The 16,259-nt window shown below is 38.1% G+C and overlaps 2 protein-coding genes across 4 annotated transcripts in view; both read left to right on the forward strand.

The window, feature by feature from the left end:
• The first annotated feature begins 424 nt into the window (after positions 1–424).
• On the forward strand, positions 425–8,540 carry prkag3b (protein kinase, AMP-activated, gamma 3b non-catalytic subunit). Its single transcript, XM_062402429.1, is given in 15 exon segments — positions 425–631; positions 633–731; positions 2,192–2,252; positions 2,447–2,586; positions 2,734–2,815; positions 3,881–3,939; positions 4,098–4,143; positions 4,236–4,290; positions 4,688–4,814; positions 4,933–5,098; positions 5,357–5,394; positions 5,643–5,789; positions 5,982–6,075; positions 6,736–6,843; positions 7,824–8,540. Coding segments are annotated over 15 exon segments (1,425 nt in total). The 5' UTR covers positions 425–580; the 3' UTR covers positions 7,976–8,540.
• Positions 8,541–9,788: 1,248 nt separating this feature from the next.
• fer1l6 (fer-1 like family member 6) overlaps positions 9,789–16,259 on the forward strand; it is a 29,279-nt gene continuing 22,808 nt past the window's right edge. For 2 of the 3 annotated variants that reach the window (XM_062402425.1, XM_062402427.1), the window contains exons 1-10: positions 10,931–11,369; positions 12,313–12,395; positions 13,005–13,116; positions 13,431–13,485; positions 13,645–13,776; positions 13,874–13,936; positions 15,018–15,096; positions 15,184–15,340; positions 15,541–15,727; positions 16,083–16,184. In XM_062402425.1, the coding sequence (XP_062258409.1) occupies positions 11,335–11,369; positions 12,313–12,395; positions 13,005–13,116; positions 13,431–13,485; positions 13,645–13,776; positions 13,874–13,936; positions 15,018–15,096; positions 15,184–15,340; positions 15,541–15,727; positions 16,083–16,184 (1,005 nt within the window). In that variant the 5' untranslated portion in view covers positions 10,931–11,334. Of the gene's footprint in view, positions 9,874–10,930; positions 11,370–12,312; positions 12,396–13,004; positions 13,117–13,430; positions 13,486–13,644; positions 13,777–13,873; positions 13,937–15,017; positions 15,097–15,183; positions 15,341–15,540; positions 15,728–16,082; positions 16,185–16,259 lie in introns of those variants that run through there. The other variant, XM_062402426.1, reaches the window with a different exon arrangement.

Raw genomic sequence — 16,259 nt, forward strand, 5'->3', positions numbered from 1 at the left:
TTCTCTGCAAAAAAATCTCGCTGGACATTATTTGACACAAGTACTCCGGAAGAGAAGAGGAGACCATGTTTCCTGCAGCTTGACTAGTTGGAGGTAAATCCAGTCTTATTTGAATCATCAGTGTCTTGTCTGGGCTTCGTTCATCTTTCTCAGCCTTTTAATAATGATCCGTCTCAGTTTTATTTCACTGTTCTTCATCTTTTCTCCTTTAACTGCTCTGCTCTCTGTGTTTTCTAAATGATGCTGCCTCCCGATGTTCTCACCCTGGATAATAAAGATTCCTGACACCACACTAACATTTACATGTAGGGTCTGTGCGTGTTCCTCCTCCCTTCTTGCTCTCTCTCTACATGATTCCCCTCCCTCTCCCTCTCTCTCTCCCCTTCTGTCGCCACAGGCCTCTCACCATTTTGGTCCAGATTTAGACATCAGTCTTTCCCAGACATCCAGACCCAGCTGTCCGAAGCTGCCTGCTGCTGCTCCCACTCCCCCGTCTCCTCAGTTTGGGCTGATTCTCACTTCTTTCCTTCCCCCCCTCCTCTGACAATGTGTGGAGTCTTTCATCACCTCTTTATCTGACATGGTGGCAGATCTCCACAGATGTTTCAGGGCGACCGTGAGTCCGAATCTCGCAGTCTTTTGTTTTCATGCCCATGTTTTTACCTGTCGATCTTGATCCGCAGAGGCAGACGGCCTGTTCCTCTTCCCCAGACATGGAGCCTCTTCCTGAGGTAAAGCTCTCGGCTGACTCCCCCTACTCTTTGTTTGTTCTGTGTGTGTTTGTAAACTGAAGTGTGTGTGTGTGTGTGTGTGTGTGTGTGTGCTGGTGTGTGTTTGACTTTGTAACTGAGAAGCTGCAAAGAGAAAAACACGAGTCTGTTTTTACATTGCTATTCTTAACATTTGTTTTTATTACCTGAAGCGAACCCTTCTGCATCATCTGTTATTATTTACCTTTTTTGAAGTGAAGCACATTCACAACCTGGGTTTTGTTTACGTGGATAAATTCCAGATAAAGTCAGGACTGTGAGAACAACCTTATCCCAACAGCACTGGGCCCAGAATGTTAACTGATTCTGTTAGCTGAGACAGTGATGAGGGTAAATACTGTACTGTCATTGATTGTAAATTGGTTTTATCTCTGATAAATATTATCAATATAATGGAATACTTTCGTAACATTTTCGTGATGCATTCATGAAAATGAGATTATAAATACAATATCAGATATTTCCTACTTGACTTTATAGTATTTTACGTATATAATCTCAGTGTAAAAGCAATGTTTATATTTGTTATATTTCCTATTATTGGCGGTGTATCCACCAAATGTTGCATAAAAGAAACTGACAAACAATAGAAGCTGCAGCTCCAAATGAAAATAAATGTCAGAGCAGATCTTCTGTTGTTTCTTCTACTGAAGCTGTTAGAAATGAAAAGAAAAACACTTATTATTATAACGCATCATGTAGCATAATGAGAATATTGACACTGAGTGAACACCTTAACTTAAGATATGTCTAAAATGCAAACAACTGAACTATCCTTTTTTTATGATATGGCAGAAAGTGATATTAGCTCAAAGCTCATTGAATGACTATGTTTGAAATAAAAACAAATATAAAAATACTGTTAATGGTCCCTTTTACTAATCAACGCATAAAATACTGCATCATAAATAATCTGTCATTCCCCGTAAATATATGAGATGATTTCTTCTTCAGTGTTTGAACCTTTGTGTATTGTCTTGTATCAGCTTTGGGCAAACATCATGTTTATATATAGCTTGCATGACCTCAGCAAGATTTAGATTAACGTTGTGATCCACATAGATGTGCTCAGCTCATTTACCCTGGGCTCTGTGCCAGCTGAGGTCAAGATAACGTAAAGAATGTACAGTGTGAAAATCTTTATCACCACTTTAAACCTTCCACCAGCAGGTTCAGACGATGTGAGGCCAACAGACACTTTGCACAGTTACTTCTAAAGACGTTTTACTGCAGTCTGTTCCAAATAATATGGAGAAGGCTGTTCCTTCTGCCTGTCCTGCATGATGAAGAAGAGCTGAAATGGTCTTGCGATCAAACTCTCAATGAAAAGCATTGCGAGAGCCATGGAGGGTTATTCTTGCTGTAAGTTTGTTAAATCGTAATGTTAAATCGGTAAACTTCTGATTTATTCCCTCATCCAGGTTCCGTTATTTCAGATATACGAGGATGAAGAGGAAGATGTTTCATCACTGAAGAGCAGAGGTAAATCTAATCTTCTGCGACTGTTCGTCTACAACCTCCTCCAAACAAAACAAATCCCAACCTAAATTAATTATTGTGGAAACCACGTGATGCAAATATCAAAAACCATCCCCCAAACATTTATCCAGATTGAAAAAAAATATGATCATATTTGTGTTTTTAAACAGTTCAAGCGTGTAATTGTTTATCTATAGGGGGCTGCACGTATACTGGGGAGCCCCCTGCAGACACAGACCCTGACCCATTCATATACATGAACTTCATGAAGAGTCACTGCTGCTACGACGCCATCCCTACCAGCTCCAAACTGGTCATATTTGACACAACGCTGCAGGTATAATATACATTAATAATAATAATAATAATAATAATAATAATAATAATAATATTATATAATATTATTATTATTGTTGTTGTTGTTATTATTCCTCCTTATTGGCAATTTTGCATTGTAAGCTTTGAATATCCTCTTTTTCCTCAGGTGAAGAAGGCTTTCTTTGCTCTGGTGGCTAATGGTGTGAGGGCAGCGCCTCTGTGGGACAACAAGCTTCAGTGTTTTGTGGGTGAGCCCCAATTCATCTGTCCACGTCTCTGACTTAGTTGCATAAACACACATTTGTTTCGTACCAGAGATAGACTGTAGACATCGCCTACAAATCTAGCTACACGTAAAAAACATGCAGAAGTAAATAAGCTGAGTGTACCTCAGTGAGAAAGTTCAAGATGCACCTTTGATTCAAAGACATTACCTGATTTAAGATGTGTTAAAAACAAAAGCCTGGTCCATATTCAGGTTCATCCTCACACCAAGTGTGATAGCCAACTATTATTTTAGTATCCTGATTATTTTAACTCTCTTATACTGAAGCTCAGGTGTGAAGGTTCAGGTTTCTTCACTGTAGTTTCATATGATGCCAGTTTTTTTGCTAACACTCGGAGGAAAGCAGATCAGCGACAGAACATATCTGTTTCATTACAAACTCAGTCACCTCGCTCGGCACGGAGAGCTGATCATCATGACACCAGGTCTGTGGGTGTCAGTTTTCTGCTCACATTCAAAACAGCTGTGGCCTTTAACGTGCAAACCATGTCCACGCATGATTGATTTTCAACATAAACTCATATTAATGTTTCAAAACGCTTACTGAGGTCACTCACTGCTGAACACAAACTACCAAAAAAATACATTGATGAAACGTTCTCTTATAGCTACATTTCCCTCTGAATATTATAAATGGACTCCCTTTCAACATGGTTTAAAAAAATGATCAAACTTATTTTTTAAATCTTCCTTTGAAATAATTAAATTTGTTTTCTTATCATGTAACAAAATTTGCTAACTTTTATATATTTGTTTTGACAATGTTTTAATCTGTTCCGTTCTAAGGCTTGAGCTACATTTTATGTTTATTTGATAGTTCTTATTACTGAGATTATACATCAAAATAGATAGAGAGATGGTCAATCACAAGTGAGACAGATTAATAATCCATTTGATAAATCCATGTTTGATTTTTGCATCGTGTGTGTGTGTGTGTGTGTGTGTTTGTGTGTGTGTGTGTGTGTGTGTGTGTGTGTGTGTGTGTGTGTGTGTGTGTGTGTGTGTGTGTGTGTGTGCGTGCGTGCAGGAATGCTGACCATCACCGACTTCATCAACATTCTTCATCGATACTACAAGTCTCCTCTGGTGAGCTGTTGTGTCGGTTGTTTTGTTGACATGACGCACATCACAGTGAAGTCACATGTCAGGTTAACCAGTATAATCTTGATGAAAATAAAGTAAGATGTACACATCACACCTGAGGACCGTCCCTGTTGGATCTGAGAAGTTTGTTGTGTCTGCAGGTTCAGATCTATGAGCTGGAGGAACACAAGATAGAGACATGGAGAGGTCTGTTAAAACAACCTGCTCATATAGCCCCAAAAGTCTGTGTTATAAAATCATCTGTTTTTGTTTGAACTTGTGTCTTCTTCTCTTTGCAGAGACCTATCTGAAGTACTCCACTAACAGACTGATCAGCATTACTCCTGAATCAAGGTGAATAGAGCCCCTTGCAATGATGTAGTTTTCTTCCTTTATTATTTTGATCCGTGGTAATATTTCTCCTTATCGTTATTTTATCTAGTTTTGCTACAAGTTCTGGGACTAAGATACAAATCCATTCAGGTTTAACTTATTTATTTATTGTTGTGCAATGATCATTGCATCTGTTCAATTCTGTTGTCATTGAATATATATATATTTACTTATTCCTGTATTCCTTTTTTTCATCATCTTTCTATTTTAATAAAATATTTTCTCATTGTACTGGATCATATTGTATCACATCGTTTTGTATCATATCGTTTTGTATCATATCGTTTTGTGTATCGTATGCAAGAGGAGCACTTTTTTCCTTATAAAATCCTAATCTCAAGTTTTGTCGTCTGCTCAGTCTGTTCGATGCCATCTACTCTCTGTTGAAGAATAGGATCCACCGCCTGCCGGTCATCGACCCGGCATCAGGAAATGTCCTTCACATCCTCACTCACAAACGCATACTCAAGTTCCTCCACATCTTTGTGAGTTAGGACTTGATTGTGCAACTCAACACTTTTGGAATATTTATTTACTCCACGCTAGAAAAGGATCTTTTTGATTTATCTCAAACCATCATACATGTTTTTAACCCTCGCGCAGGGATCCATGATTCCCAAACCCAGGTTTCTCCAGAAGCGGATCAGTGAAGTGTCGATTGGAACTTTCAAAGAAATTGCGACGGTGCAGGAATTGGCCTCCGTGTACGATGCCCTGACGATTTTCGTAGAGAGACGAGTGTCGGCTCTGCCTGTTGTCAATGAGATAGGTAGCCCCGAGCTCACGCTCCTAGTTAACAGTTTTGTTCACACTTACCTGTTAGAATCACAGTTTAGTAAATTGAGAGTTTCAGTTATTTCTTTACATGAAGATTACGACACAGTGTCTAAAGGTCAAGCTAACTTCACTTTCAGGGTGGTGAAATTTGAATATTTTCTTTTAAAGGCTGAATATCTTTTATGTTACATGACATAAGTTGACATCTGTCTATGTTTATATTTAATTTGTATCTGTGGTTTCTCTCTAGGTAAAGTGGTGGCGCTGTACTCCAGGTTTGACGTCATTGTAAGTCACTTAACAATTTTACTATAAAATCGATGAACAAATAAATCCTGTGATTTACATTTACATTCATTCTAGTTGCTGACATAGTTAGCAAGTCATAAATAGAGCATCTTAGAGAGTAAATTAAAGATGGCTTTCAACACTTAATGATGGTTGTTGGTTGAATTGAACCTTATAGGTTGTTTTTTTCTGAAAACAACTGCTGCTGGTGAAATAAGTGTAGTTTTCTGTTTATTTCTATCCTTTAGAATCTCGCAGCCCAGAAAAACTACAACAACCTGAACATGACGATGCGGGAGGCTATCGCCTCTAGAGCCTGCTGCATGGAGGGAGTCCTCAAGTGTTACCCTTATGAAACACTGGAGACCATCATCGACCGCATTGCAAAGGCCGAGGTGATACACACACAAACACAACTGCCTTAATTAAATGTAAGCTTGGACACTGTAACTGTCCTAAATGAAATCATCCTGGGCAAAAATGTATTTGTCGAATAGTTTTCGCTTGGTCCAGATCTACTAACTTTGAGGATGTAGGGTTTATGATAAGACGGCAGCCTATCGTGAATTCTGTTTTTTTGTTTACAGGTGCATCGTTTGGTGTTGGTCGACAGTGACGATGTAGTGAGAGGGATTGTTTCTTTGTCGGACCTCCTACAATCTCTAGTCCTCACTCCTGCAGGTATTGATGCTCTGTACTCCTAACTCCAACACCTCCATCCATCCCTTGCTCTGTCTCTCAGTCCCTCTGTTCACCCACCTCTCTGCCCTACCTACGCTCCTGCCTCCTTCTGTGAACGCAAATGTCTCCCACCTGCCAAACTCTTCTTCTAGCAGTTTTTCATTTATCCTGAGACTGAGAGTCTTTCTTCTGTGAATGTTTCTGGTGTCAAAGCTCCAGCCTCTGCCTGTTTCCTCCTGCACCTTTGACCTTTTTAAATTCCTTATCCAACAAACTCATCCTGCTCATACAAGATCAACCTCCTTTGACATCTTCAAACCCTCTGAACAACTCACCATTCTTCCGAAAGCCTCAACTACGTCATTATCAAACAAAGTACCTCCCCATTTGGAATGGTGTACTCTTGCCTACTCCCTTGCTCCTCCTTTAAAAGTCTCTTCTGAAGCATTAAACGAAATAATTAATGTTTCCCAAGCCTGCTTTGATAGGTTCTTCAAAATCAACAAAGACTTTCTCTAAAACCCTTCAGATCTGGATGGTCTTCCACACAAACTTAGAAAAAATCGACCATACCAACAATGTATCATCCTACCGGACATCCGAACATCAACTGAAACTCTCACGATCAGCCTTTCACCTCAGCCTCTTTGTTCTCGATAGTCTCCAACACTTTCACCCAAACTTCAATCGCTCCAGCAGCATCTTCATACTGCAGTGCCTTTTCTGAAACCAACAGGCCACCAGCACCATTTATCCAACACAGCTCAGGTAGGAAACCCAGCAAACTGCTGGTTGCCTGTTTGACTTTGCATCTTTAATTTTCCTCTAAGCCTCAAGGTCTGCTGCTGTGAAGAACTGGTACCAATGCAACTTTTATCAATATAGCACGTAATGAAATAATCTAAGACCTACATCAGGCTCCATTGACCCAAATAAGCCAACAAATGTCTTATGATGTAGTTTTCTGGTTCCATTACATCGTAGGGTTCTCATTCCATTGTGGTACCATTCCCAACCGTCTCTTGTTCAAGAGTGTGTTGACATCTAGGGACAGTTCTTCAGTACCTGAACATCAGATTAATGAAATGAGTGGAGACTAAAAGTCTTGACCCATCACTAATGTGAGGGTGAAGGAAAATACGTTTTGAAAAACATGACAACCACTTCATGGCTCAGAGACGGAACAGAATTAATCAGCATGTGTGGCTACAGAGGGCGCTGTTGCTCAGTAAGAATTACATCGTGTTGCTTTTAATAATGCTAAACCATGCTGTGATGGTTTATTACCTAATTATAAAACCTTGCTGACATTTTGGGCTGAAGACCTCACCAACCAACCCTGCTTCATTATTTATTTGTCTGTCAGCGTTTCATGACACTGCATCTACATCATATCAGAAATACTCTAAATACAATAAGCATTGATCACAGAGCTGATCAATGCACAAAGTGGGATTACCAATTTCAAGATTTTCTGCCTGGTAAAGTAGAAAACCTTATATAAAACAAAGACGAGCTGTCAATAACAGATTTTTTTGTCCAACAGTGTAAATGCTTTAATACACAGAGTGTTTCCTGATATGATGGTGGAACATGGCTTTGAGTTTCAGCTTTGATATAAGTGTTAGATTGTGCACTTCAATGCTTTTGGGCTTTCTACAAATAAACACTGAACACATTCTAGATGTTTTGTTGTGAATGTGTATTAAATGTAAATCGCTTTAATTTCCTCATTTCATCTTTTACAGATATTTACAGAGTTCGTCCCTTTGACCCTGAAGAAAACCAGGTAGAGACGATTTGTGTAAAACCAGAGAACAAGGATGCACAGCAGGATGGTGACAGAGAAGTCACTGCTTTCAGTTTGAGTCTAGAGGAAGAACATTGGAAGGAAAAGTGAAAGCAGAAACACTTACCCTCTCCTCAATGAGCTCAGTAATGTGCCCTTTAAGGCAACAGTTTATTCCCTGGTGGAATATAAATGGAGCTGGGTTTGTCTGCATAACTAAACAAACTTAGAGACTGAACTGGACTAAAAAGTATAATTTAAAGTCACATTGGAAGCTGCGTTACTCTGAGATTGATTTGCTGATATGATAAAAAAGTAGATGATTGTAATGAATTTTTTCTTAACTTTGTGGTTTTAGAATATTTGAAACTTCATATATAAAAACTTGAAATCATGGAATTTCTGATGAGATTTTTGTAAATGCACTATTGCTCCGATCACTGTGAAAACAATAAATGTTTTGCTTTGTCTTCCGTCATTTTATTTGTGGGCAAAATATATGTTACTGCAATAACACAAAATGTTGTTTTTGTTTAAGGCGATTTAGTTTTGATAGGGGTAAAGACAAACTTTAGAAGTGATGCAGTAATGTCAGTCAGATGAAGGATAATAAAGCAATAACTTATAGCATTTTTTTTCATATTGAAAAAAGAGTAGAAATTAACATCTGACACCCATGAAGATTTTGTAAAATGGCAGCATATATATCAAACAATACTGAGCCCATACATTGATAAATGGTTACTAAGGTTATACATAAAGTAGGGCAGGAGAGAACAAAGTAAAATACATCAGTAGTAAAAATGTTTAACTATATGTTTCTGTCTTTTCAGATGTAGTCCCTATTATAGGTTTTAAGATTTTAAATACAATTTAAACTCTTTCACGGACCAGTCTAATTTGTGGGATGATTTCAGGATTCTAGTTGTGAATCGGTCGACAGAATAAATTAGTGTTGTTTTAACAATACAACAAAGGTTGGGGGTCATTGTCTTTTGAAAACACCTCGATGACTAGGATCTAAATATCATTGTATTGATTGAATTCGCATTTAATTTGGTCAGCGATGACATCATACATATTGTAATTTGAAACTGGTACATGAAGTCCTCTTTGTTGGCTGATTGGACGGTTGATTCTGTCCGACATTTGCTGCTGCTGCTCTGTTTACCAGAGGAGGGTTTGTTAACTCTGCCAGTCTCATACATCCTGGTCTAGTCTACACACACACATACAGTTATACATATACATATTCAGTAAATGTCTCTGCTTGTATCTCAACACTCCTCATGTTTGTGATATATGTCAAACAGCCAGAAGTTAGGTCTAATCAAATTTAATTAGTTATCATTAAATTATAACAGAAATGATCTCTGGGTAATTTTCATGTCAAGCAGATCTGAGCTTTAGTTTATTCTAAATTTTCTGAGACTGTTCGATCTCTAACTAAAATATAAATGTAACTTATTGACAGAATTGGTTTCAGGAGTTGGAAGCATGGTATCAAAGCTAATTTAACCTAAGCTTGAGATATACTGATTCTACTGTTTTTGCAAATAATTTGTATCTTGCTCCGACTGATATTAGCTTTCCATTTGATAACCTTGATTGAATTTGCTATTGAGATCCTTATTTTAGATTTCAAATATTTATACTGTCAAATGTTTTATTGTTTTTGTGTTTTTGATTTATTCTTAGTTTTTTACCCAGTAGATATATGTTTGTATTCTTTTATTTTAAGACTCTTCTGTTTTGGTTGTTTAAAAAAATAAAGCAGTAAAAGAGGATAAATGAATTAAAGTTAAGCTGTTGAACTCTTCAGCAGGTAATGAAGTAAAAGTCAGTGACGACCTGATTGTCCATCAGCCACATGTTTCCATCCTCTGAACAAACAGTTGAGCTGCAGGTCAGGTTGTTTAACTCTGAACGTCTGACTCTGCCAACACATGCACACAGTTACACACAGCGTGACTCTGACTTCTGACAGCAGCTATGGATCCTAAACCCAGGTAAGAGACCTGCTTTGAGTCAACAGGTTCGTTCTGTTTTTACACAAGTTGCATTATTTTCTTTATGGTCTAACCTTAATTGAAGTGCAGGGTGTGCTCTGTACTTTTACTCAAGTAAAAGTAGAAGTGCCACATAAAGTTTTCTACTCAAGTAAAAATAGGTAAATGCTTTTAAATATGTTTTAAAAAGGTAAAATGACTTGCCAAGTTTGTCCTGTATTCCATTATGTAAGAGTTTACAACGGTGATACTGTATATTCTGTTTAAAGCAAAACTATTTAAAGCTCACTAAGCAACAGCACCCTCTGCAGCCACATGCAGGGATTCATTCTGTTGGGCTCCATCTCTTAGCGTTACATGGTTTAATTCTAAATTTATGTTTCATTTTTATATTTTATTCAATTATTTGGTCTTTTAATTTATGTCTTTTGAAGGAAGGGCAGATTATATCGGATTATATTTCTTTCTGCCCCTTTCATTCAAGATTAAAAATGTTCTGTTTTTGTTTTGTTTGGTCGATGAATTAAATAAAAAACAAAGTCTATGTGTTGAGTGGAGCTCTGACTGTGTCGTCCCGCTCACTGAACTCAAACACAAACAGAAGGGTGGATATTACCCATGATCCCCTGCTTCCTGAACCTGTAACAAATCCACACGGCTCTGTTCATAATTCTTCATATTTTAAATGTTCCTGCTGAATATTGGAGATAAACTCTGGTTTTTATATTTTTTTCCTTTCTATTTACACTCTATGACTTTAATTTGGAGAACATGATAAAACATTGACTCTTAATTAACATTTGCCTTCCGTGTATCACTAATGATCCTTCAGTTTGTTCTGTTTTAATCTACCACACATGACAAACATCAATCATATCTTCCGTCCATAAAGCTTTGTGTACCTTGTTTTTCGTGACTGAGACGTTAGAAACCAATGGTGGGAATAACTCTTTGAGACATGTGACTTAATCTTTTGAAGCTGAGCGAGGAGGGCAGCTCCCTTCAACTAAACCACAAACTAAACACTAAATACTGAAGAAACTCAGCCAAGTTAAACATCGACACAGATAATATAAACAATATATTTCTTTAGATCCAGGAGGAAGGCGCTAAGCTTGTCAGGTTTAATCCACGAGTGCAGAGTTGTTTTAATAGTGAGACATGGTCAAGTTCATTTATTGGGATGTAAGTAGGCAGGTGAGGATGAGCTGGTAAAAAATCTGTTTACTGAAGAATCTAAGAGAAATCTAGGGAAGAAAAAGAGAACCGATTATTTGACACAGGGACAAGAAACTGTGCTGATAACAGTCGACAAGAGCGTGATGTATTTTTATTCAGGTATGGAGATGAGACGGTAAATTATTCTCTGTAACCAGACGTGATTCATTAAGATTGAAAGTAAGATTTACACCAACGGAGGCCTTTTAGAAGAGAAAAAAAACTTCTCTGGACTTCAGCCGAATGGATCCTTTTGAGAGTCCTAATACCCTGCAGCGGTGAGCAGCTTCATTTTTCAATATTTCCATCCACCCTACTGTTAAATCAGAAGGAGATTGATTAACACCACTCTCAGAAAAAGGTCTGTATTAATAATGAAAATGTAACTTTTTTTTAAATTGTACCTTAGCTGAAAATTTGGAAAACAATATTAATTTCCACAGCTTATAGAAACAGACAGGTCATATTCTCGATTGATGACCCTTCTTACATTAAAATAATTGAGAAAAGAATATGGTTTATTCAAAGTTTTATGAATAATAAATGTAAAAATGTAAAACTTTGGTTATCAGTTTTTTCTTTGGAGGGGAAACACAAGTGATTTTGTATCCATTCCTTTTTCTTCTATAAAATGCTGAATGTACTTTTGAGGGAAATTAAACTCTGCACTAAACTCTGCAGCGAAAATTTAGTCAGTTACAGGAATGTTGAGTTCATAAATAAATACAAATTAAAATACTACACAATCATTTTTACTGGAGAAACAAGTGTTATATATGAAAGAAACTCAAGAACTGAATCAGCTAAAAAAAACTAAACACACTAAGTCAACATACCGTAAGTCAGTGATTAATCTGAAAACTGTGGGTTTTCACTGATGCACAAAAGGACATTAATGCTGCTGTATTATTCAAAAATAATATTATCGATTTATAAAAACATAGTTACTCTTTGAATCCAATAAATTTGTTGAATATTTGATGTATAATGAAAATAAAATACAATATATAAACTATAAGAAAATGAACAATTACAAATAATATACTACACTATAAATTGAAGGGGTCAGGGCTTTTTTGTGATGCAAAATGTTGATGCCATATACACAAATATATATGATACAATGATATGTTATAAATACGTTTTTTTGTCCCTTCTAGTGGAGAAGGTGGAAAATAAGAAAGTTTTTTCTCCTTCTAACTGAAAGTCTTTCTCCTGCAGAAAAGCCAAGATGATGTTCGGCCTGAAAGTGAAGAAGAAGAAAGTCAACAAAGACCTGGTCCTGGCAAACAAGGGAGCTGTTGGTAAGGCCCTGGAAAACAAACATACACACGCACACACACGCACACACACACGCACACCCACACGAATTGTGGCTGTATTCACAGTGTGCAGTAATCATCCGTGTCCTCTCACTGTGGCTGAGACAAACCCTTGTCAAACAGTCACATATTGAATATTGGACTGAGAGTTTATACAGCCACAGTCATTATGTGTCATTTAGGTTTTCAGAGGTGTAATCACGTGTTGAACCAGTGAGCTGATAAAGGCTCTGTAGGAAGAGGGAGCAGGATTTATGTGTAGTTCCAGTATTTTCAGATCCACTCACAACACAACCACAGAACTTTTAAAAATAGAACTTCCCTTTAAGACACAAATGTGTCTGTTGCTTATTAGTGACTAAACTTCTGAAAGTTTAGTCAAATAAGTCTTTCAGATAATGTCTATTGCGTTATCATGATTATTATTAATATCATTATATTTGTTGTTGTTGTCGTTGTTGTTGTTGTTTTTGTTATACCAACTTTTTTACTGAGCTGAGTGTAGTAGTATTTCACGAATGTGTGTGAATGGGTGAAGTACTTTTATTGGTCGATAAAACAATAAAAACCTGTGTGTGTGTTTGTGTGCAGACAGCGAGGTACAGTTGCATTTTGAAGGGACTCCTCTGCTGGAAGAAGAAAACACTGACGACCAACCAGGAAAGTCTGAAGTCAGATCCAGAATCATACCAAACAAGAAGAGGTTTGAAATATGTTTCTACATAACATTTATATACATTAACATATATTAAAAAAATAGATATAATCTGAACCCCTACGTGTTTATGACAACAAATACACAGTTTGATATCACCACACTACCAATAAACATTAAAGTAAAGTATCACTATACTTTAATCAAGCATTGACCAATCAAAATGAAAATAAAATAAACCTGTTATCTGGAACTGCAAATAACTAATACCTGTTTATATATATAGTATAACCTTAATATGCACATATCTCTCTATTACCGCTTTTATTTTGACCCTGACCTCTTCAGTGAAACTCCCACAGGTCCAAACTGAAAACGAACATCCAGGACATTGACAGGAAACCACAGAGCTTCCAGGTAAATATCTCATACCTCTGTCAAGGGTCATCAGCTGTTTGGAATCGCTCTATGAAACACTGTATCTCAGTAAAGTATGATATTTTAAAGGCTAATTGGAACTAAATATTGTCAGAACTTTAAAAAAAAAAATTAGGTAATATTTATTTTCTATCTTAGATAGCCATCAACATCACTGAGGCCAGACAGCTAGTGGGGGAGAACATCGACCCCAGTGTGGTGATTGAGATTGGTGATGAGAAGAAACAGACGTCTGTCAAGGAAGGAACCAACGCTCCCTTTTACAATGAGGTTTGAATAGATTAACTAAAATTGAAAATACTTATGATGACCTGTGCATGTGTTTGTAAGTTTTCTAACTGTCCGTCCCTGCTCGTCTTTCCATCAGTATTTCGTGTTTGACTTCTTTGCCCACAAAGACGTCCTCTTCGACAAAGTGATCAAGCTAACGGTGAGCAAAAAGAGATGGTTGTTCAAAGAATGGCTATCCTCCAAAATCTTTGAATAAGATGTTTAAGCTTTGACTTCAGTGTGTGTTGCTTCCCTGGTCAATTGTGCGTTTGTCAGAATTTTTTATCATTAGGTTTCTTGATGTTAGCTAATTCTTAATAATCAGGGAACCGCCTTCCTGTGTGCTTCTAAGATGATCGCTGGTCAACCTAAAGAAACAGCCCCCCTCCTTTTGAAGTGGTTTTAAGACAGGTAGCGGGGGAGGAGATAACTAGGTGTAGAGAGATGCGTGTGTCTGTGTTGGTGCTAAGTTAGACAAAGAGTTTAGAATGAAATGCAAAGAAAGACTCCTAGCAAACTTACATTACTTTCGAATAACTTATAACCAAAGTATCACAACACAAATCAAACTTATAAACACCACACAAAATCGAATAAACAGTCTTGCTTAGCCTAGTATAATTGTTAAGCTTAGTTGTGTTACCCGTCCGAGGAAAAGGGAAAAAGGAAGTTGCAGGTCAGTTCGCAGTTCTGTGAAGTCTTCTGGCTGGTCGTATGGTTTCTGCCTTCGCGGTTCTGTCGAGCTGTGGGGCTCAGTTGCTGGTTGAAGTTCTCCTGGAGGACATCGAGTCACTACTAGGAATTTGGGAGGGCTTGACTTCCAGCTGCACCTTTGCTCTCCTCTCGTAGAGTTGGATGCGAAGAGAAGAGGCGAGCTGGAGAAATCAGGCTTTCTCCTCTCGGCGATGCAGGAAGAGAAGCTGGCAGCCTTCCGCCCTCAGACGGATGAAGAAAGAGAAAGAGGAGGGGGAGAAGTGGCCTAATATTGACCTAACAGGTCATGGGATCCAGAGTGACAATAGGAGCGACCCTTGTGGCTTTTCACACCTCTGTGTGAAGTTGAGGAATCCTGGGTTACTGGGTTCCCTGTGCTCTGGCTTTTTCCACAAAAATGGAACATGTGGTTTCAGGCTTTTGACTACACATATAGGCCAAAGAGAAGGCCTTTTGTTTTACAAAAACACTGTCCCAACGGAGCCCTGTTTGTTTCTTGGCTTGATCTGTCTCTTTTCCCCCTCCAGGTGATGCACTCTAAGATGCTGAGGAGTTTCTGTGTCGGCTCCTTCAAGCTGGATTTGTGGACAGTCTACAAACAGCCAGGTAACAACACAAGGTCGACCTTGTTGTGATTCATTCAGGCTGATGCAAAGATTTGCTTACAGGCCTTTGTCTGTCTCACTCCCTCAGGTCACCAGTTTGTCAATAAGTGGGCCATGTTGACCAATGCTGGTGACATCAGCACTGGGGTCAAAGGTTATGTCAAGTGTGACATCAGCGTCTCTGCAAAGGGAGACGCCATGCAACCCGGTCCCAAAGCCAGTGATGCTGACGAGCAGATAGACAAGTATAATAGACAGCTTTAGCTGAAAATATGGTGAAATATATAATAAACAAATTATATGCTGAAAGATCATATTTACATAACCCATTATGATTTTTTAATTATCTCAAAGATCGCAAACCCTGGTTATGAAAAAATTCATTTATTAGTTTCGGTCTTGGATCTTAATAATTTTGTGTTGCTGCGATGTTCCTCCTCCACAGGAACCTGCTGATACCAGAGGGTTGTCCTTCTGAACGGCCGTGGGCACGATTCTGCATGAAGGTGTATCGAGCTGAAGGTCTTCCCCGGAACAACTCCAGCATCATGGCCAATGTCACCAAGGCCTTCATCGGAGACAACACAGCACTCGTAGACCCATATGTAGTGGTCAGCTTCTACAAACAAGTGGTGGGTGGAATATCAATCAATGATTTCTGTGTGCTTTCATTTGAATTCTATGTGTAAAGGGTTTTTGTAGCAGACAAGAGGTTCCGAGATGTACATGATTTTAAAAACAAGTGTGTAATTACTGACTCAAGGAACAGCTACAAAAGAGGGCAAACACGAGAAAGCTCAAAATCAAAGAACCAAAGAGTTATTCGATTAATTCCAGACAGAAATCTAAATTAAATATGGTTTATGCTTCAATCATTGAAATTAGAGGAAGGTACATAAAGTTGTCCTTTAACTTCTAGAACAACACTTATCACCATCGCATCAAAGGAATCCACTCATCTTCATTTCTCCTTCCCTCACCTCTCAGGGCCGCACATCCACTCAGAAGTCCACGGCCGACCCGGTGTGGAACGAACAGATCGTCTTTACAGAGATGTTTCCTCCTCTGTGTCAGAGAATGAAGATCCAGGTTGGAACGTTATGTGCTTCTGCAAGATTTACTTTGTTTTACACTAAAAACACATTAGATTTAAATATCTAACAC

The sequence above is a fragment of the Platichthys flesus genome, chromosome 13, assembly GCF_949316205.1.
Source record: "Platichthys flesus chromosome 13, fPlaFle2.1, whole genome shotgun sequence".
In the NCBI taxonomy this organism is placed as follows: Eukaryota; Metazoa; Chordata; class Actinopteri; order Pleuronectiformes; family Pleuronectidae; genus Platichthys; species Platichthys flesus.